Genomic DNA, 19,995 nt, shown 5'->3' with positions numbered 1-19,995 from the left:
CAATAACCAACCTTTCTCCTGGAAAAGGGAGTGACTCTGGCTTCTCTCCTCTGTGGGCTGATGGTCACGCCTGGTTTTACAGCCAGGCAAAGGAGAAGAAAGAAGCAATTCTGTTTACTTAGGGAGTAATTAATATCCCGGCTCCTGGCGGGTACAGAGGCAGCAGAAGCCTCCCCCACAGCGCGCGGGGAGCAAGGCTTTGCAGCCCTTTATTATTTCATTATCAGTCGGGCAGGATTAGGAGGGTGGGTCAGGGAACAGCGCCGGCTTTAAGCAGGTTTAGCTCCTCTGAAAAGGCTTATCCAGGCTCAGCCTCACTCGCTGGCTGCGATGCAGTTATTTGCTGAGCAGAGGGGTTTGAGTAATGTTGGAGGGGGCGGGCAGGGGGTCTTGCATTTTTAATAGCAATAAATGGTAAAGCTCAGCAGGGAAAACCTGGGAGGTTCCTGGTAAAGGAACCGGCTTTATTTGTTGAATTTCAGCGACGAAGGAGGGCAGTTTCTCAGCTCTGCCAAGACCTACATCTCTCCCCGGGGAGAACCAGAGCCTCGGTGCTGCCCTGTGCACGGCGGGGGGCTTCGGGGCGGTTTCTTGCATGGGGCCAACACGGCGCCAGGGCGGGACAGCCATTGCAGGCAGCTTCCTGCAGAGCTGGGTGAAGTTTTGCCCTTTCTCCTTTACCCAGTTTCTCCCTGGAGCCCGGGTGGGGTGGCCGGAGCACGCCGATCCCAGCCTGGCACGGAAAGAGGAGCCGTGGGAGCTGCGGCAGCAAATCCCTCTTCTTACCCAGGCCAGAAACGGCGGGCTGCGGTGGGACGCTGTGTCCCCCATAAGTAACTCTGCCCCGGGGATGCTGCCCACGGGTGCTGAGCATCGCGGCGGGGATCCCGCTCGCCCCGGGACCGGGATGGAGCCTCCCAGCCCGCCGGCCGCGGCCCGGCCAGGTGGTTCTCATTGCAGCCTCTGACTTCACCTCCCAAAAATGCCTGCGCTCACATCACGGCAGGAAACCGCTACCGGGAAGTGGTGAAAACCCTGCAGTGGCCTGAAATTCGGCTTCCCTCAGCAAAGGGGGAGATCAAACGGCAGCACTTCGGCCTCAGTCCCTCTGACGCCAGGGCTAGTCATCGGGGTGACTTTTTGGCTGAGCGAGCGGTGTGTGGGGTTACTCCAGACTCAGCAGCTTCTCGCAGAGCGTTTGGGAGTGTTTCCCCCGAGGAGGGCTGACCTCAGAAATATTTTTGAGTAAATCATCAGCTGGGAGGAATGCGCCCAGCTTGCCGGTGTCGCCCAGGGCTTCCCAGCAAGCCCTGTGGTCCTGGGCTGTGCCGGCGGCTGCCGAGAGCTCAGCCAAGGGTCAGGGCTGGGCAGCAGCCCGTGGTGGGCTGCAGAGCCCGGCTGTGATTTAGGAGCTGCCATAACCCCCAGCTCCTCAGAGGCTGAGAAACCTCCTGGGTCGAGCCCCGGGCCCCACGTGAAGCCGGGTTTGTGGGTGATACCTGCTGCCCATGGGTCACGGAGCCAGAGACCGAGGGTGCAGTCACCTGCACAGAGTCCTGCAGCAGATCGGTGGCAGACCCAAAACCTGTGTCCCGGCTCATGCGCCTCAGGTGGGATGCGATCCCAGTCGCTCTCCTCCAGGAGATAGCGCCATTATTTCTGCCCCCTCCTGCTCGGCGCTGGTCCCCTGCGTGGGCACCAGCGTCTCCCCGGGGAGCTGCAGGGTGACCGCTCCCTGCGAGCCCCCATGGCTGGGGGCCGAGAGGGGCTGAGCCGCAGACCCCGGGCTGGGTCTGCCCCGAAATGGCTCCATCTCCGCACCGTCCGCTCCCGCAGGCTCTGGCTGGAAAGTTCCCACTGCTGCAGTCGGTGCCTGTCCCCCTGCCAAACCCTGCAGCCCCGCCAGCCCCGATGCAGCGCAGAGCCGTGCTATTTCTGGCTCCACCTTGAGACATGTACCTTCAGCAGTGGGAACGATGCTAAAAGAGACGGATCTGGGATGAGCGCATCCCCTTCCCGTTCCCATCCCCAGGCGGCTGCCGGCGGACGCGGCAGAGCGGGCAGGGATCTGGAGGAGCCGCGTGCCTCGAAGCGAAACACTGCAGTTCATCTTGCAGCAGAGCCATGTCCTCTGCACGCCTCCTCCGGGGCTGCCTGCCGCTGCTGTGTAGGCAGCAGGAGCCTGAAATCCGGGCCTGCCCTGGCACGGAGAGCCCCGGGTCCGTGCTGCAGCCAGGATGCAGCAGCCCGGGGTGGCGAAGGGTCGTGGCAGGGCTGGGAAGCCCCCAGCCTCTCTGCTTTCGTCCCCCAGGACGTGCTCCCTGGGGGACCAGCTCCTCGAGCAGCTGGGGCAGGAGCAGGAGCAGCCTGGGGGCAGGAGGGAGGCGAGGAGGTGTTTAATTGCCGTCGTGAACCCTTGGCTTCTTGCACAACTCAAGGCAAACCTCGTCTGCTGCTTCTGCCTCAGTTTCCCCAAACACAGAGCATCCATCACCTTCTCCAGTGAGCCCGGAGCACGGCGCTCCGGATCTATGAGCCTTCTCCCCCAGATGACATCTGTGGAGTCCGGGGTTCCCCGCGAGCCCTCCCAGGACAGGGGTTTCAGGGGTGCTTGCTCTTGGAGGGAGTCTGGTGGCCTCCGTGGTCCCGGCGGGACTGGACACCCTGTGCCCTGGGCGAGCCCCCTTTGCAATGAGAAAGGAGGTGGGCGGATTCACCGCCGGCTGTCACCGCCGGCTGTCCCCACCGGCACGCCGGCTCCATGCCGCATCCACACGCGTGGCCTCCGCGGCACCGGGCGGGCGGGAATGGAGCCGATCAGGACGAACTCGACGGGCAGATGCCTGCCCACGGTGTGGGAGCGCCGGCTGCTGAGCGCCCTTTGTGCTGCCGGTCGGGTCAAGGGAGCTCATTAAGGCTCTCGTAATTAAGATAGCCCCAAACCACTGTTTATCAGCACTGAGTGGTGACGGAAGTGATCCCACTTCCACATGAGACATCGCATCCGGAGGCAAACAAGCGGCGTCCGCGCGGGACCGGGTCGAATCAGCCCACGGCTGTGGAGAGCAAAGGGTCCCACGCGGGGCCGGTGGTGGGCACTGGCTGGCCATGGCACGAGGCGGGCGTCTGCCAAGGGGGGCACGGCATCGGGACAGGACCACGTGAAGTCCCCATAGACCAGCACCAATGCGGAAAAGCTCTGCCTGGGTGTGATGTGCCATCGCCGAGGCTGAGATTGCGCTGGTCCCATTCCCCATCCAAGAATAACCTGGCTGCAGCCCCCTCATCTCCCTGCCCCGGGCATCCCCCCCTGCCCGAGGCTGCGGCATTGCTGGCTTCGACAGCTCGCCACGGAGCCACTCTCAGCCCCTTTCCCCAGCGCACAGCATGGCCGTGGCCAGCAGAGCCCAGCCGGGCTTTCGACCCCTCTTTAAAGCACGGGCAGGGAGGGGGGGGGTCCCTGCGGCACGGAGCCACGGACAGATGTAGCGCGGTGAGGCCGGAGCAGCCCTGTTGCCCCATGGCACCTGCCGGCAGCAGCGTGACGGCTGCGCTCACGTCCTCCCACCACGTCCCGTGCCTTCCTGAGCGGAAATCGGGAGCGGATTAGTCACCGCGAAGGGTGAGGGGCAGGTCAGGACGCCGCGCTCCCCAGCATCCACCTATTTCCTCCCATGACACCTTGCCGAGGAACTCGGAGCTGTTTACAAACGCTGGACTGCAACACGGCAGCGGCCGGGGAAGCGGCCGTGCCCAAATCTCACCCAGAATCAGCTGCGGGTGCTGCGGTTCCTGAGGTGAAGGCCTCAGCCAGCAAATGGCTGGGAGCAGGTCCTGCCCCAGCTCCCCCTCCGAGCATCTCTTGGAGCCCACAGCGCCCAGGGAGGTCTTTTTGGAAAGCACGATGCTCCAAATCGTGGCACCTCAGCCCTCATTTTAGGTCACTCTGGGAAAGCAAGACTTAAGCGCGTTACCCGCCCAGCTGGTCATCCCGCACCCTCCCTGCAATTTTTGGCCAGTTCCAGAGGGGTTAAGTGGGGACAGAGGGCTGAGGGCTCACCGTTAATTAAACTGCTGTAAGTGTGAAGAGCGCTGCCTCCCCGAGGTGCGAGCTCAAGGTTACGGGGGCTCAGGCTGCCGCCGGGCCAGCAGCACGCAGCGTGCGAAACCCGCACGAGCATTGCCACGCAGGGGGGGCTGAGCGATGAGGACGGGGCGAGGAAGGCCCAGGGGAGGCAGAGGGAGGGACCGGGGCACCTCTCCGCTTGCCTCGCCATTCCCACCGCGCTTGTCCGAGTGCTCATCGCCCGCTTCCCGGGCAGAGGCTGAGCTCTGCTTTGGTTAGAGCCTCAGGAGAGCGCAGGGCCAGCTGGAGCGCGTGGAGCAGAGCTACATCCGTGGGGAATCGCCTGGCAAAAAACCCCTTGTTCAGCTGGGCCAGACCCCCTGGAGCCCAGCAGCCCCTTGGGGGTAAGGTCGTCCTGTCGCCATCAAAAGCTGCCGTCAGTGATTTCTGGCAGCCGTCGTGGGCACGGAGCAGCTCCCAGCCGTGCTGGCACCCTCCAGGCAGGTCCCTGGGCTCCGTCCCCAGTGCTGTGTGCCCCGAGGTGGGGTCCCCAGCACAGGCTACCTCCCTCCACGGGGCTCCGTGCCCCTGGCACCCTCCAGCCCTCACCGATACCTGATGGCGGGGCACCAGTGACGGGCACCGTCCCCCTCCATCCTCCCTCCCAGAGGTGTCCCCCGCCGGCTGCCCGCTGTCCTCCTCAGCGCTCGCTGTGCCTTGATTTCTCCAGGCACCCGCTCCGCTCCTCTCGCCCTGTCCCGGCTGGAGAGAGGCAGAAATGGTGTTAAATGCTGTTCGGCCCAGCGTGGGGCTCGAGGGGCGCGATCCCCCCGCCAGCGCGGGTCTGTGTCGCGGACACGACGCCGGCTCGGCCGCCCGCTGCTTTGCCGCCGCCGCCCTGGCGTGAGCGTGGGTCGGTGCCGTGCCAGCCCCTGGCCGTGGGAGCACCCACGCCGGCGCCCTCCCCGGCAGGGCAGAGCCACCCGCGGCAAACCCCACGGCGCTTCGCCCTCGCGTGTCCGCAGAGCCCCGCTGCCCGCCCGTGGGAGCCCCGGCCGGGGCCGGGCCCGGGGCGGCGCTTGGGGAAACTGAGGCAGGCGGCGGGGGGGGGGGGCGGGGGGCTCGGGGCAGCCCCGGGCCGGGCCCCCCCGCCGGGGGAGGGGGTGGGTTCAGTTTTTATGAATGGGGCCGCCCCGCCTGCCATTGCCGGCCGGCGCGGCGGGTGTCAGCAGCGAGCAGCGGCGGGCGGCGCTCCCCGGTGCGTCCCGCTCCCGCTCCGCCGCCGATGGCCGCCGGCCGCCGCGCTCCCCCGGAGCCCGGCGGGGGCCCGGTGCTACTTCAAGGCATCTTCGGCGCCGGACCCGCCGCCGGTGCCGCCGCCTGCTCCTTGGCTCTGACGGCCCGGGAGCTGCAGGTGCGGCGTCCCGGCGGCTCCTCCGGGGGCTCGGCCGGTCCCGACGCCGCGCTCCGCCTGGCCGACTGCGTGGGCTCCGCCGCCTTCCCCGCCGCCGCCGCCGCCGCCTGCTTCTCCCTCGTCTGCTACCCGCTCCGCGGGCCGCGCTGGGGCTCGCCCGCCCGCCAGCGCCTGGAGCGGACCTTCCGCGTCTGCCGCGGCCCCGACGCCGAGGGCAACCTGCGCATCGCCCAGGCCTGGAGCCGCCGGATCCGGGAGCTCTCGGTGCCCGCCGTGCCCACGCAGGACGGTGAGTGCCGAGCCCCGGCCGCGGCCCCGCTCCGCTCCGCTGCAGCGTCCCGACGGGGCGAGCCCCGGCTGCCCCCGGGCGCGGCGTGGGGACGCGGCTGCGCCGGGAGCGCTGCGCGGTGCTCGGGCCCCGAGGGGACGGGACGGGACCGGGCGGGACGGGCCGGGGCCGGGGCCGGGGCCGGGGGGCGATCGCATCCCGCAGCGGCACCCGGGTGCCCCCGCCCCGAGCCCGGGGGCCGGGGCCGTCCCTGCGCGCAGCCCGGGGCCGGGGGTGCCTCCCCCCCTTCTCCCGTAAACCGAAGGGGCAGCGGGGACGTGGGCGCAGCCCGGGGGCCCTGTGCGCGCCCCCCCACCACTCCGGTTCGCTAAGCAGCAAAGCTCCAAAGGGCAGCAGTAACCAAGAGGGGAAAAAAAAAGTCATCCTTGCTGACACAGGCGGGCCGGGAGCCAGGCTCCGCACCGGCAGGGCCCGGCCGTCGCTCGGGAGCAGGCGAAGCCCCCCGGCAGCACGGAGGGGTCCGCGTTTGGGTTCCCTCCCCCTCCGGGAGCTGCCACCAGCGCGAAGGCGAGCGGCTGGCTCGGGGGCCGAGTCCCCCCGCTCCCGCAGCCGGGCAGGGCAGGCTGGCACATACTTGAACATCTGAGCCGAGATTCAATTATATGCACTACTTCATTTATTTAGCTGTCCAGTCGCACTGATCAGACTTGGAAATTAAGAGGCATGCGGTTAGAGGGATCCTGTCAAATCACATTTAGCCCAGCTCTTCCCTGCTTGGATTTTAAAATGCAGCTTTTTTACATGACCTGCAGCTACAAAACAACTTTCTGCTACTCTTCCTCAAGAATAAAAAAAAATCCAGTGGAAAGGGGTGAGGGTGAAACCAGTTCCCCGGCTCCATTTCCAGCCTGAGCTCCGCGGCTGTACGTCTCCAGGCGTTTTAAAACCTTCGCCCTTTTAGCAGGCGGCGCGAGGGTGCGGGGCAGGAGCAGCTCAGCGCAGGGCAGGGGCCTCGGGGGAGCCGGAGGAAGGAGGACGGGAGAAGGCGGTGCGGGATTTGGCAGTTATTTTTCTAGCTGAGGGCCAGCAGGATTTGCAAACCTCCTCCCCCAGTTTGGGACAGAGCTAAAAATGCCTCTCGCCACACCCTGCGCTCGCACGCACCCTCACGTGCCGGCGCCGCGGCGTGTGCGGGGCAGATAAGGCCGTGCTGGGCAGCTGCGTGCGAGTCCGTGCGGGGCAATCCTGCCACCCTGTCCCCGTGGGGAGGGCACCCGGGGAGCCACCGGCGAGCCCGTCCCGCTGTCACCCCAGCTCCAGCATCCTCTGGGATAAGCCCTGCGGAGCGCTGCAGCGGGGGGGAAGCTTCCCCCTCCTTATTTCACCCCAAGGGGAATGAAGTTGTCCCTCAGCAGTGAATAACCGCAAAGCTGGGGCTGTCGGCAGCGTGCAGGGAAGCGTCCCACCCCGCAGCCGGCCGGGAGGGAGCAGACCGCCCTGGGTTTGTGTCCTGGTGGGGAAATCCAGCCCCCGGCCGCCGCAGGAAGCTGCCGGCGATGGCCATGGCATCACAGTGTGTCGGCAGCGCTGCCGGCGGCGAGTGAGACCTGGCCTTGCCACAAGCCCCCGTTTTGGGGAACCCTCTCGCCACGCTCATCCCCTCGCCGTGCGGAGGCGATGCTCTGTGGAGGGGGGATGCAGCGGGCATGCCCCCGTCCGTCCCCGCCTCACGCCGGCCGGGGCACCGGGCAGGACAGCCCTGTCCCCTGCCAGCCTGGCACGCTCGTTCCTTGTGCCCCGAGCCTCCAGAAGGATGTGGGGACACAACGGAGCAGCTGGGGCTGCTGACGGCAGAGCCGCGGCAGCGTGGTCCCTGCCTGAGCGTGGCCAGGACACGTGTCCCATGGGGGGACGTGGGTGGAGGGGGGAGGGCAGAGTTTGTGCACTGGCAGCAGCTGGAGCCCCTTCCTCCTGCTGACTCAGTGTCTGCTCTGCTCAGCCGTTGAGGCTGAAAGCAACCGCGCTGTGCCGGGAAGCGGCTGAGCCTCGTTGCGATGCCAGGGGCCGGCCGGTGTTGCGCAAGAGGAAGGGATGCTGCTGAAATCTGCCCCCCCGGCCTGAGCATCGCCGCTGCTGGGCTCCGGCTCTGAACCAGCACCCTCTGCTCCTGCCATGGGAGCCTGGGCCGAGCCCGGTGCTGCTGGTGTCACTGGTCCTGCACTGGGATCCTGTCCCCATCCCTGTTCGTGCCCGGGGACCAGCAGTCTGTCCCTGGTGACGGAGCTGCAGCATCCCTCGGTGCCCTGAGCAGCGTTCGCCTTTCCCCCTGCAGCCCAGGAGCGGGTCCTGGGGCTCCCAGCCGGACCCCGCTGCCCCGCGGAGGCCACGGGGCAGCAGCCGCGGGTGCAGGCAGGAGTTTCAGGCAGGACCCGGCTGCAGCTCTGTGTGCGTGTCAGAAACGATGTGGCCGATTAGAAACATTGTGAGTTTAAAAACTGCATTGAGGCTCTTGAAGTGCCTTGTGCTCTCGCTCTGCATCCTCCGGCGTGGGGGTGTGGAGAAAGAGAGAGCAAAGCCCCCCATCACCTGCCTCCGGCAGCTGGGGCTTGAGCACAATCCCCCTGTCCTGGGGGCTCGGCTCTGGTTGTCAGTGGGGGATTTTAGTGCCAAGGCCCCGGAGGGGCCTCGGCAGCCCCGGGGTTGCTGCCCCTTATCCCTGACCCGAGCTGGGGCGGCCTCTGCTCGCGGCGCTTCGCCGCCGTCCCCGCGGGCAGCCGGTCCCCTCGCGTCTGGCGCCCACTGATAAGGGGCCGGGAGGGTGGGGGGCAGCCGGCGGCTTCCCCCGGCCCGGGGCGGCAGCGGGGAGAGCCGGCCCAGAGCCAGCGCCCGGACCCAGGCTCAGCCCTGGCTGAGGGGGCTCCCGCGGGCGGACCTGTGCTGTGGACTCGGTGGCAGGTCCCAAGCAGCCGGCGTGGGGACAAGGAGGTGGCCTGGAGGGTGACAGCCTCGCCGGGTCATTCCCAGGGGCAGGAAATCAACCCGATGGCGCCGACATCAGCAGAGCTCTGCGTGCTCCCCGGGGCGGGACAGGCTCACGGAGCTCTGCCAGCCGGCGGGGAGGCCCCGGCGTGGCCGTGGCCGGTGGGATGCCGGGCGTCACCCCGGGGAGGTGGCACACGTGGGGACCTCTGTCACCCCAGGCTCCCCTCTCCCTGCCTCCATCCCCGGCGTGGGCGGCAGCAGGGGTTTCAGCTGTGAAAACGCTGCCCGTGCGTTCCAACAGCTCAAGTCAAAGCGTGCGGAGGAGGCGGGGGCAGGCAGCCAGCCCCAGCCCTGCTCGGGGTTGGGGGGTCCCGGCCCGGGGCAGCGCCGGGAAACATCATCTGCTCTGGTGACTCAGCTCCTGACGGAGCGGCTCTTTCTGCTGAGTCAGCAGCAGCAGCCCCCGCGCTGTCCCGCAGAGCCCCCGCACCCGGGCTGGCCCCCGCCGCCCCCCGGGGCCAGAGCCTGGCTTAGGGGGCCCGGAGCTGTGGGGACACCCCCCACCCCCCAAAACTGGCTTCACCCTGCAGGGCCTGGGCTTCCCAGAGGCGCTGGGGGAGCTCAGGGCGCGCAGGGGCCGCTGGGCTGGGGGGGAGGCTGGAAGCGGGGGGGCAGAGGGGTGCAGACCCCTGCCAGGTTTGTAATTACAGCCCGAGCGGGGCCCTCGCGCGCAACCTGAGCCCCGCGGGGAGCAGGGGAAGCAGAAGCGTCCGTCTGCCAGCGCAGGTGTCTGTCCTGGCCCTGCTCCATCGGGGGTGGCCGAGGGGAATTGGGACCTCGAGTCCCCCGGCTCTCGTCTCGGCTCCCTGGGCGTTGGGGACGGAGCCGCGTCGCGAGCCGTGGGGTTCAGCGGGGAAAACTCGCGGCCGAGGGTGTTTGGGTCCGGTGCCCCTGGGGAGGGTGGGTTTCAGACCTCCCCTTTGCTTCCACCTTTCTTTCCTCAGCGTGTCCGAGGGCGCAGCCGGCGGCACCCCGCGGCCCTGGGATGCCCAGGGATGCTGGGTGCTGCAGAGCCCCGGCCCCACTGCAGCATCGCTGGGTTGCTGTGGGGCGCCGGCCTGGGCGTAAAACACCTCTGCTGATCGCGGGAGAGCTCAGGCTGAGTCCCCGCAGGGCCCCGCGTCCCCGTCTCTGCCACCTCCCCTGCTTTCCCAGCAGGGACCCTCCATCCCTGCTCACCTCCCGTTGCTCCTGATGGAGCCCGGGGAGCCGGGGGGATCAGGGGCAGCTCCCCTTCCTGCGGGGCCCTGGCAAACGCTGCCCCGGCTCGCAGAGCCCTCCCTGGGCAGTGCCGTGGCCCCTCCGCCCTGAGCCCCCCTCTCCCCCCGCCCAGGTGACAGCTACGGGGTGCTGCCCCGGCCCTGCCGCGCGCTGGTGCTGCTGAACCCGCAGAGCGGCGCCGGCCGTGCACTCGAGGACTTCCAGGCGGTGGTGCAGCCCATGCTGGCCGAGGCCGACATCGCCACCACCGTCTTCATCACCGGTGAGTCCGCGAGCGGCTCCCTCGCCTCCTCCTCCTCCCTTCCTGGGATCCTGCCTGGGTGCCGCTGCCCTGGGACGGGCTCCTCCGAGGCCTCGTACCCCCCGCATCGCTGCGGCTCCGGCGGGGCTGTTTGGACAGGGTGATGGGTGGGTTGGGTGCACTCAATAGGGGTAGCTTGGGGTCCCCGTGGGGACAGCGGGGCTGGGGTCACCGTCTGGGGGGTGGCAGCAGGCAGGGCAGAGGGACGGAGGGCGACGCTCGACTCTCTCCGCTTTCCCTCGCAGAGAGACCCCACCACGCACACGAGAAGGTGCGGGATGAGGACCTGTCGCAGTGGGACACGTTGGTGGTCATGGCCGGGGACGGGCTGCTGTACGAGGTGAGGGGCAGCGCGGGCATCGCCCCGGCCAGGGTGGGCAGAGACCCGGGAGGAGAGGGGTGCCTGGGGCAGGAGCCAAGCTTCGAGGCACGAAGGCAGGCAGGGAATGGCGAAGGAGAGATGGCGCCGAGCTTGGAGCAGAGCAGGGCAGCCACGGCCTGGGTCCTGCCCTGGCTGGGGGCACCGTGGGCTCTGCTCCCCCCGGGCTGCCTGAGGGCCGCTGGGTTCCTCGCCCGGCTCCGGGTGCCACAAGCTCCCTCCGTCCCCGCAGGTGGTGAACGGGCTCATGGAGCGGCCGGACTGGGAGGACACCATGAAGAAGCCGCTGTGCATCCTGCCGGGGGGCTCCGGGAACGCCCTGGCCGCCTCCATCAACCACTACGCAGGGTGAGCCCCGGCCCCGCGGGGGCACCCGCTGCCGCACCGCACCGGCTGGCACACGGGGCTGGCACACGGGGCTGGCACACGGGGCTGCGCTGGCACCCAGGAGCGGGGGACGAGGGAAGGGAAAGGCTGCGCGTGGCTCCGGCCCCGGGGAAGGGTGCTGGGATGCCCAGCGCAGGGGTGCCCGCCTGGGTCCCCACCTCCCCGCAGGCTGGTGCTGCCCAGCCCCAGCCGGTCCCTGCAAGCATCAGATTGCGTCCCTGCGTCCCCAGCTCCCCCCTGCCCTTTCTCCTCTCCGGGCTCCGAGCCTGGCAAAGCTTTACCCCGGAAGATCCACCCCGGGGCACGGCCGATCCCGCTGCACGGCGGGGGGACCAGGATTGCCCTGGCCCAGCAGCCCCAGCTCGGTTCCCTCTCTCAGGAGCTGGTTCACCCTTCCCAGCCCCAGCAAAACCTCTCCCAGCAGCCGTCCCTGAGGGACACTGGCACCCAGCTGGGATATGCCCCATCCATGACACCGGGGCGAGGTTGCACGTGGATGCCGGGACAGCGGGAGAGGCCCCGAGCTGGGCCCAGCCCAAACTCACCCTCTCTGTCCCTCGCAGCAACGACCACGTCGCCAAGAAGAAGCTGCTGACGAACTGCACCTTCATCCTGTGCAAGGGGCTGCACACGCAGATGGACCTGGTCTCGCTGAGCACGGCCTCAGGCAAGCGCCTCTTCTCCTTCCTCGGCTTCGGCTGGGGCTTCATCTCAGACGTGGACATCGACAGCGAGAAGTACCGCCGGCTGGGCAACGCCCGCTTCACCCTGGGCACCCTGCAGTGCCTGGCCAAGCTGCGGGTGTACCAGGGCCGCCTCTCCTACCTGCCCGCCGCCCCCGAGCAGGGCACCCCCCCGCCACCCCGGGACCCCAACGCGCACGCCGCCAACGGCCAGGCTGGCCGCATCCCGCCGCCGGCGGGGACGGAGGCGGCCGGGGCTCTGCCCGCCGACTCGCTGCTGGTGCCGCTGGGCCAGCCGGTGCCGGCGCACTGGACGGTGGTCCCCGAGGAGGAGTTCGTCTCCGTCTACGCCATCTACCAGTCCCACCTGGGCACCAACCTGCTGATGGCACCGGCAGCCCGGCTGCACGACGGCTGCATCCATCTCTTCTACCTGAAGGCCGGCATCAGCCGCGTGGCGCTGCTGAAGCTCTTCCTGGCCATGGCCAGGGGGACTCACCTGGACTTGAACTGTCCCCACCTGCGCTACGTCCCCGTCCAGGCTTTCCGCCTGGAGCCGCGGGCGGCCACGGGCATCATGACAGTGGATGGCGAGGCGCTGGCCTGCGAGCCCGTGCAGGGTCAGATCCACGGCCGCCTCTGCCGCGTCCTCAGCGGCTCCTGAGCAGCTGGGTTCAGCCCCCGCAGTGCTGAGCCGCCGGCACGGCCCGGCACAAGGGTGCCAGGAGTCTCCCTTCCACTCAGGAACCTCTTCCTCCTCCCGTAGCGATGGCTCTCAGGGGCCGCGGGTGCTCGTCCCCTCCCTTGCCCCCACGCTTAGCTTTACCCCCTGGGGACGGCCACCAGCGCTGTCCCAAAAACGAGCCACGAGCCCCATCAGGTACTCTGTGCCGGCGGGACGCCAGCGTGTTTTACCCCGGTATGAGGTCCTGGCCCCGGGCGGCTGCGCCGGCACAGCCCCGTCCCCTCCCCGGCTCCGACGCACACGGTGGCACCGCGTCCCCGCTGCGGAGCCAGTGCCACCCCCCAGGGATGGTCGGGACCAATATATCTAACAGAAGAAATCGACTTTTTTTTAAGAACGTTTCTACCCAAAGCTTCCTGTACAAGTAGAGTTTATTCTTGTGAGAAATGCAATAAATACCTAGCATTTGCAAAAAAATCCCCCCTGGGTTTTAAATCCGAGCTCGCGGTGGCCGTCGGGGCAGGGCCGCGGTGCTGTCCCCCGGCGCTGGGCTCGTACAGGGCCCGGGCAGGCGGCCGCCAGGACGGGTTCAGCTCAGCGCCGCGGCCCCTCGCTCCCCAGCACCCTGCCCGTGCTGCCAGACACCGGCACCGTGGGGCCAGGAGCAGCACGGAGCGATGGCCCCGGGAGCTGCTCCCGTGGGAGATGCCCCGCAGGCAGGACACGGGGCAGCGCCGCCCCCGACCCTCATTTTTGGGGTGCGCTGGTGCCTCATCGCCCAGCGTCGCGCCGGGGCTGAGTGAATCCAGAGAGCTCAGCCCCGCGGCGATGGTTTGGGACGCCTTGGGGAAGGTTCAGTGCTTCCAGTGAGGGCAGGGAAGGGGTCGGGTTCAAGGAGGGGGTTGGCGGAGCCGAGGGGTTTGGCTTCCCACAGGGAGCGGGGCCGACTGGGAGCTCCCTTGTCCTTTCCCTGGCAGCTGGAGCCCTGCAACAGGTCCCTGCCCAGGGCCTTGCCTGGGGGAATCGCTCTGCCTGTTTGCTATAAAATTGCAGTGGTTAAAGCTCATTTACAGTGCTCGAGTACAAAGTAGAAGAGTAAACAGTGGTGGCTGTTTGCATTTATTCATCTGCAAACTACGCAATTAGGACGAAGGGGTCCCCCAGCATCCCCCCAGCCGCACGCACTGGCGGGGAGCTGCGCTGCGTTCCCGGGCCGGCCGCAGCTGGGAGCCACCTCCCAAAATGAGGCCCTTTGCCCCATGGCGTTGGGCCTGGCGTAGACGGGCTCGGCGGTGCTTTGCTGAGCTGCCTGGAATGGCCGCTGCTGGAGGAGGCTGCGGGCAGAGCCCGGGGCCAGGGATGCGCTCGCAGCTCTCGGCTGCCTCCGTCGAGCGAGACGGTTCACCCCGGCCGAGCCCTTGGGGTGGGCAGCACCCGAGCCTCCCCGGAGCCTCTCCCGGGGACAGCCGTACGGCTCACAGGAGAGGTTGTTCGGGATCTCCCTCCCTTTCCCAGGTTTTGCTGCACAAATCTCTTACTCGACCCAACCACTTCCAAAAGCCGTCAGCCAGCAGCCACTGGCTCTTCCAGGGGAGCCCGGCGGCTCCTCCCGCGCAGCCCCTCGCTCCCGACGGCCGAGGGAGGCGGCGGAGCTGCCACACACCCCTCCCCAGGCCCATGCTCCCTGGCCTCGAACAGCTCCAGCCAAGCCGCGCGTCTCAAACCACCACCACCACCATCGCTGCCCATCGCCGCTGCCTGCGCTGGCCCCCTCCGAGCCCCTCCTCGCGGGCCGCGGGCAAGCACCAGCGAGGTTCAGCACGCCATCGGCAGCCGGGAGGTGCAGGAGCCCCTTGGCCCCGGCAGCGGCCACGCTCCGCACCGGCAGCCAGCGGGCCGCCGTCCAGCCCAGGGCCTGGCCCAGGGACGCGCGCCGGGGCCGGGGCCAGCGCCAAGCGTGGCGGGGGGAAAGAAAGAGGCGGCAGTCAGAACTACTCACAGAGGCAAAATTTAATGGCAAGTCATCTTCCCTCCTTTATTACACCTTGGTTAGCCAAACAAAAAAAAAAAATTCTGCAGGTAAAAAAAGTTTTAATGGTCACACAGCACTTTATACATATATCGTAAGCAACCAAGCATCCACATCTGCACGTGAACGACACACCTCTAAGCATGGCCTCAATAGTCAGGTCTTTTTTTTTTTTTTTTTTCATTAAATACTGTACAGAATCAAGGCTACAAACTGATTTTGTAATGCTTCTTCCCCAACCCCAGCACTTAAAACAGTTACAGGCTGCTCTCATTTGTACATCACACAGTCATGTAGCCAGTTTTAAGGCTAACAATATGCATCATGCTTTGGCTTTTTTTGTGTGTTTTTAAATTTTTTTTTTTTAAGGTTTTAGCCTTTTAAATTTTCTTACCCTTAAATATTACATACATACACAAAAAATTACATAGCTGCAGTGTGCTCACCACCAACCTCATCACCCAGGAGCTTCACATTATCAAAAGCCTTAGAAAATTTGTAAACCTCTGCGCACGCTTCGGTTCGGGACAGCCAGCTACGGAGCGCGAGCGATGCCGGGGCAGCGGCAGCCGGGGAGCAGCGTCCCCTTCCAGGCAGCCAACACACACCTCCTCGGTAGGAAGCCCCAGGAACCTGTGCAAAAGCTCTTGATTAGGATCAGAGGAAACAAAGAGACTTCTCGGGCGCAGGGGAGCGCTCGGCCGGGCCCAGCGGCGCTGGCTGCCCGCCCTCCTGCCCGGGCGGCGACCGCCTTCCCCCTGGGATGAGGGCAGCAGAGTAAAGGGGGGGCAAAGCAGGGGACCCCACAGCTCCTCCATCCCTCCACCGCCAGCCACCGCTCGGCCCCGAAGGGTTTTCTCCCTCCCTCCCTGGCCGGCGGGGCTGAGGACAGCCGCGGCCGGCGCAGGGGACAGAGGAAGCTGGCGTCTGTATATCACCAACCGCAATTTTGTCTGGTGAGTAAGAGGTTTAGTCATGTGTGGAACGAGCCTCCCTGCCTGCCCTTCCCCTGCCCTGAAGCAGCAGCCTCACCCCTCGGCCCCAGCCGGCCCTTTACGCTCCGGGGACACCCGCGCTCCCCGCTCAAAGGGATCCCTTCCCGTAGCACCAGCCACGGCCAGAGCGCGGCCGTGAGTTACGCGTGCAGCGCGCGCTGCCCTGCCTGCGGCTCGAAGCCCCTTCTCCGCAGCCCGGACGGGGGTCTGCTGCGCTGCCAGACCTCCTGCCTGCTGGCCAGAGCCATCCCCCCGCGGACCAGTGCTTGGAGAGCTCCGCAGGCCCAGGTCTTCGCTCACAGCCAAGCCCTGCTTCCTCCGGAGCACCGGGAGCAGGACGCGCTTCCAAAGTCCTGGCAGCGGACGGTGACACGAGAAGGGCTTTGTGCGGCCAGCCCCTGGCTCCGGAGCGTCCCGGGGGCAGCTGGAGACAGCGGGCGCAGGGACGTGGGTGCAGACCCTGGTGTCTCGAGGAGCAGAAAGCACCACGCAATGTGCCGAGATTCGCCTGCTGGTCTCCGTTTCGAAAGGAGAAGGCCAGATCCTGGCCCGGGCTGGGGGAAGGGAACGCAGCCACATTGAGCAAGAGCAAAGGAGAGTTTTGTGCTAGCTGGAAGGACCAACGGACTCTCCCTGACAGACCGTGCTCCACATGGATGCTAAGTGGGTGCTTCTCCAATGCCTAAACATTGGGCAAATGCAGTAGTGCTGGAGTGCGATCTCCCAGCTCCAGAAGTGAAATAAGTGCGTGCACACAGCAAAAGATGCTTCAGGAAGGCGTCTTGACCAGGAGACTCTGGCAAGTCACTGCTTCAAAGTGCTCAGGGCTGGTAGCCCAGGCAGCTCTCCGCTGCCGAGACACGGGCTGATCTCGCCGGCCATCTCCCAGAGCCGCATGGCAGCGCCGCGGTTGAGACCGGGGATGGTACGTGCTGTGCCCACAACGCTGCCGGCCACCGCGGGAAACGGCTGGCAAGGGGAGGAATTGATAACAGTCCGCACCAGCGTCTGCTGTGCTCCAGTTGCTGGCGGAGCAACAGCACGGGAACGGTCACAAACTGCTGCTGCTACGACAGGACCTCGCCACAACACGACAGCTCCTTTCCCTTGGGCGACCCTGGCTCAAACAGCTCCGAAATACCCATCTACGGCCGACTGGCGGGGAAGCAGCAGCCACGCCAGCTTTACCATCCAGACTAGCTGCTGGACCTGCAACACGCCCCGAGATCACCCCTGCCGCCTGCCCAGGCGAGGCCGAGATCGGGGTGGGTGTAGTGCTGTGTGACAGCCAGGATGGCTGGGAACGAGAGACGCGGATACCTAAGCAAGTAACAAGGGCAGAACCTTGAATCCCACGTACTTCTAGAAGATAGGCATGCATGGTGAGGAAAGGGAATTTTGCCCTACTCTGGAGAAAAAGAAGTGGGGATGGCTAGAACTGCTTCCAGAGAACTGACTAGAAGTTGCAGAACTGGATGGAAACCCCGCAGCGGCACCCGGGCAGCACCAGGGCTAGTGCAGAGCTCTGGTCCTGCCTACCAAGTCCTGATGGGAAGAACCTCGTAGCTATCAGTAAAGAACTAAGACTAGAGCAACTCCGTATGGCGTAGACAACTTCAATGCAAACACAATCCCATGTCTAAGTACATATACGCTGGGGTCGACTTCATAAAACCCATGGTAACGCTGAGAAAAATGAACGACTGGGAGGGCATTGCCCTTCATTTCCAGATACTACAGCAATCGCTTCTCCTGGCTTGAACCCCACCAGAACAAACTGTGGGGTGTAGCGCTGGGTGGGAAGAGTCCTTGTGTGGAAAGGTGCCCCAAGATGAAAGTGCAGAGGGAACGTGGCTGCAAGACTGCTTCTGTGCAGGTCTCAAATCTTACCATTGCAGGGTCAAACTCGCAAGAGGAGCACGGACATGGGACGGGGGAAGGAAGAAGGGCTGGGGGCAAAGAGTTATTCATGCTTAGACAACCTTTCCTCGGAGGAGCAATCAGGCCTACCACCTTCTTTGGAACAAACCAAGCTGAGGAAGAAAAGCTGGAAGGAGAAGCCAGTTTACTGGTAACAGTGTGTGCCAATTTCCTTTCTGCTGCTTTCCCTTCTCCCCTGCACCTGCCTGTCCCTAACCTGACGGTTTATTTGTCCTCTGTCCACTCCGGGATATTGGCCCCTGCTAAGGCAGCCCGGTACTGCTGCAAGACACCGCGGATGCTTTTAATGAACCCCTTGGACAAAGGGAAGAGGGGGAACCCAATATCAGGGTAACCGCTCTTCTCCGGAAGAAAACTCCTGTAGCTCTTTCTCCTTTTCTTTGGTTTCACACTAGGCTGCAAGGCAGAGTCCTGGGCAGCCTTCCCCTCGTCCGTTCGGTCTCTGGCCAGGTCTCCCCCCCTGGCTTGGCCTGTGCTCTCCGAGTCTGAGTACTGTTGGAGATCACCGGCGGCGCTGGGCGTCGAGGTTGTGAACTCCGACTCGTCCAGCTCCTCCTTCCCGTCGAGCGCCGAGTCGGAAAGTTCGGCGGCCGCGCCCTGCTCCGAGCTGCTGCCGTACTCCCCCGGCGATCCCGCATTGTCTCCTGGGCTCTCGGCCAGGGTGCCGCAGGCAGAGAGGAGGGAGGCAGAATCCGCCCCGTTGGCCTGTTCGTGGCTCCGCTCCACCAGCTCGTTCGTCTCCAGCCAGGACTCGATGCGGGACACCAGGCGCCAGCCGTTGCAACGAAAATGCTCGCGGATTTCGTGCTCAAAGACTTCCACCGGCCTGCGCAGCAGCTGCATCATGGACTGCACCACCCGGATCAGGGTCATCTCATTGTAGCAGCGACTGTTCTCATAGCCCTCCTGGAGGCCCCGGTCGCTGTCAAAGCCCGCCTCGTTGTAGTAGGGCTCATTCACTAGGATGAGACCTGCCAAGAGAAGGGGAGACCAAGGGGTTAAGGGAGGAACTTCACTGCGAATCGCCATCCCAGGCAAGCACCTCATCTCTGCCACGGTGGCTGAGGTTCGAGGGCCACAGCACCACCTCGCCGAGGCACCACGCCAGCTTCACCCGCAGCCACGCCGACGCAGGCAGCCCGAGGCCGGCAGCGCGGGGAAGGGACCGCAGGAGAAGCTGTGCTTTGACTTCGAGCAGGTAGCAGAGGCCAGGTTGGACAACCAGGAACCTGCAAGACGCACTTGACTGGTATCGCAAGGGGAGCTCTCGTGCGAATGGGTCTGTGGCCTTCTGCTAGGGCGGTGGGGATCTCGGACACTACTGAGAGTGGCATTCAAGATCCTTGGCTGGCAAGAACGGTCTGCCACCAGCGCGATGCAGAGAGCACACAACAGCAGAGTAGGTCAAAAGGTTTCACAGCTCCCTTCCCTTCCCTCCCCTCCTAGCAAGAAAACCACAAAGACACCCAAAGCTTTTTTTTTTTCCTTAAATAGTTTTTTTTTTCCTTCCTCCTCTTAATCAGAACAAAGGCCAACCTTCAGTAACAGGCTTTGAGCTGGCCAGGTCCTATCCTATCCAGCACAGTCCTACCAGACAGCGCGGTTCTGAGACAGTGAATGCTGTGACAAGTCACCCACAGCAAGCTTTCTCCTGCTTGCTTCTGGCCTAATGTAATTACGCGTATGTAGCAATGGCACCAGCACTGCCAAGCTGCTGGCAGCCTGCCACAAACTGCATTAGAGCTGGTGCAGGTGAGACTGTGAGCCTCTCAAAGCCCAGAGAGCAGGAGGGGGAGAGGAGGTTTTTCACTAGCTCCAAGTTGCTCCAGTAAAACATTTAGTATTTAATTTTCTAAATTTGGATCTGCAGCTTTGCAAAAAAGAAAAGGCTTTTCTCGTGGTGCCGCTCCCCCCTGGGAGGATACAGGTGGGCCGCGAGACTTCAGAGGAGCAGGAGTCGCCTGCTGACTCAAGGCAGGAGCCCTTGCTGTGTGTCAAAGGTTTCTCAAGTCACATGCCTGGGCTCCCTGCACAGAAACTTGGCCTTGAGGAAGAGATTTGATTTAGTCTGTCTGCTTTCAAACTAGATATGGCAGGGCAAAGCCCTATGGCAGGAAGCCCTGGGGCTGGTCTAGACACACCCCTGGTTCTCTGCTTCAGAAGGAGCATAAACACCATCATCGTGTGCAAAAACATGCCCGATGTAGGATGGGCGGGTGACTCAGTGGGGATAAAAAGCAGTCCTGAGAATGAAGCCCAGTTTAGCAGCTTCAGCTAACTTCAGTAACTGGCTGAGGACAGAGCGGCTCACCTTTGTCAGCTCAGAATAACAAGCGAAACAGCTCTGAGCTTAGCTGCCACAGCGAGAAGAAGGGAAAGCATTCTGTGAGAGACCTGGGATGCAGCCAAAAATCAGGGCATGAAAAAGCTTGCACCTGCTTTGACTGCTGAACTGGAGAGATAAGGACACTGCTTTGTCCAGCAAGGTGAGAGCAGAAGGCAGCACTGGCCCAGCTGGGATGGCAGATCCCAATTGTGTGCCCCCCCATAAGCCTGCATCCCC

The 19,995-nt window shown here is 65.0% G+C and overlaps 2 protein-coding genes across 2 annotated transcripts in view; one reads left to right on the top strand and one right to left on the bottom strand.

Moving 5' to 3' along the window:
- Nucleotides 1–5,323: 5,323 nt before the first annotated feature.
- On the top strand, nt 5,324–12,935 carry SPHK1 (sphingosine kinase 1). The gene is made up of 5 exons (XM_082327055.1): nt 5,324–5,769; nt 10,145–10,294; nt 10,579–10,673; nt 10,945–11,060; nt 11,663–12,935. Exons 1-5 carry the CDS (start codon nt 5,352–5,354, stop codon nt 12,444–12,446), a joined length of 1,563 nt encoding a protein of 520 aa, XP_082183181.1. The 5' UTR covers nt 5,324–5,351; the 3' UTR covers nt 12,447–12,935.
- A 1,551-nt stretch (nt 12,936–14,486) lies between these two features.
- UBE2O (ubiquitin conjugating enzyme E2 O) overlaps nt 14,487–19,995 on the bottom strand; it is a gene marked incomplete at its 5' end in the record, with an annotated part of 63,594 nt that continues 58,085 nt past the window's right edge. Inside the window, one exon of the mRNA XM_082326920.1 lies at nt 14,487–18,403. Coding sequence (XP_082183046.1) covers nt 17,637–18,403 — 767 coding nt within the window. The 3' untranslated portion in view covers nt 14,487–17,636. The remainder of the gene's footprint in view (nt 18,404–19,995) is intronic.

The sequence above is a fragment of the Platalea leucorodia genome (genome assembly GCF_965183815.1).
Source record: "Platalea leucorodia genome assembly, chromosome: 14".
Classification (NCBI taxonomy): Eukaryota; Metazoa; Chordata; class Aves; order Pelecaniformes; family Threskiornithidae; genus Platalea; species Platalea leucorodia.
The sequence above is the reverse complement of the archived record's forward strand: the minus strand, read 5'-3'. Positions and strand labels throughout refer to the sequence as shown.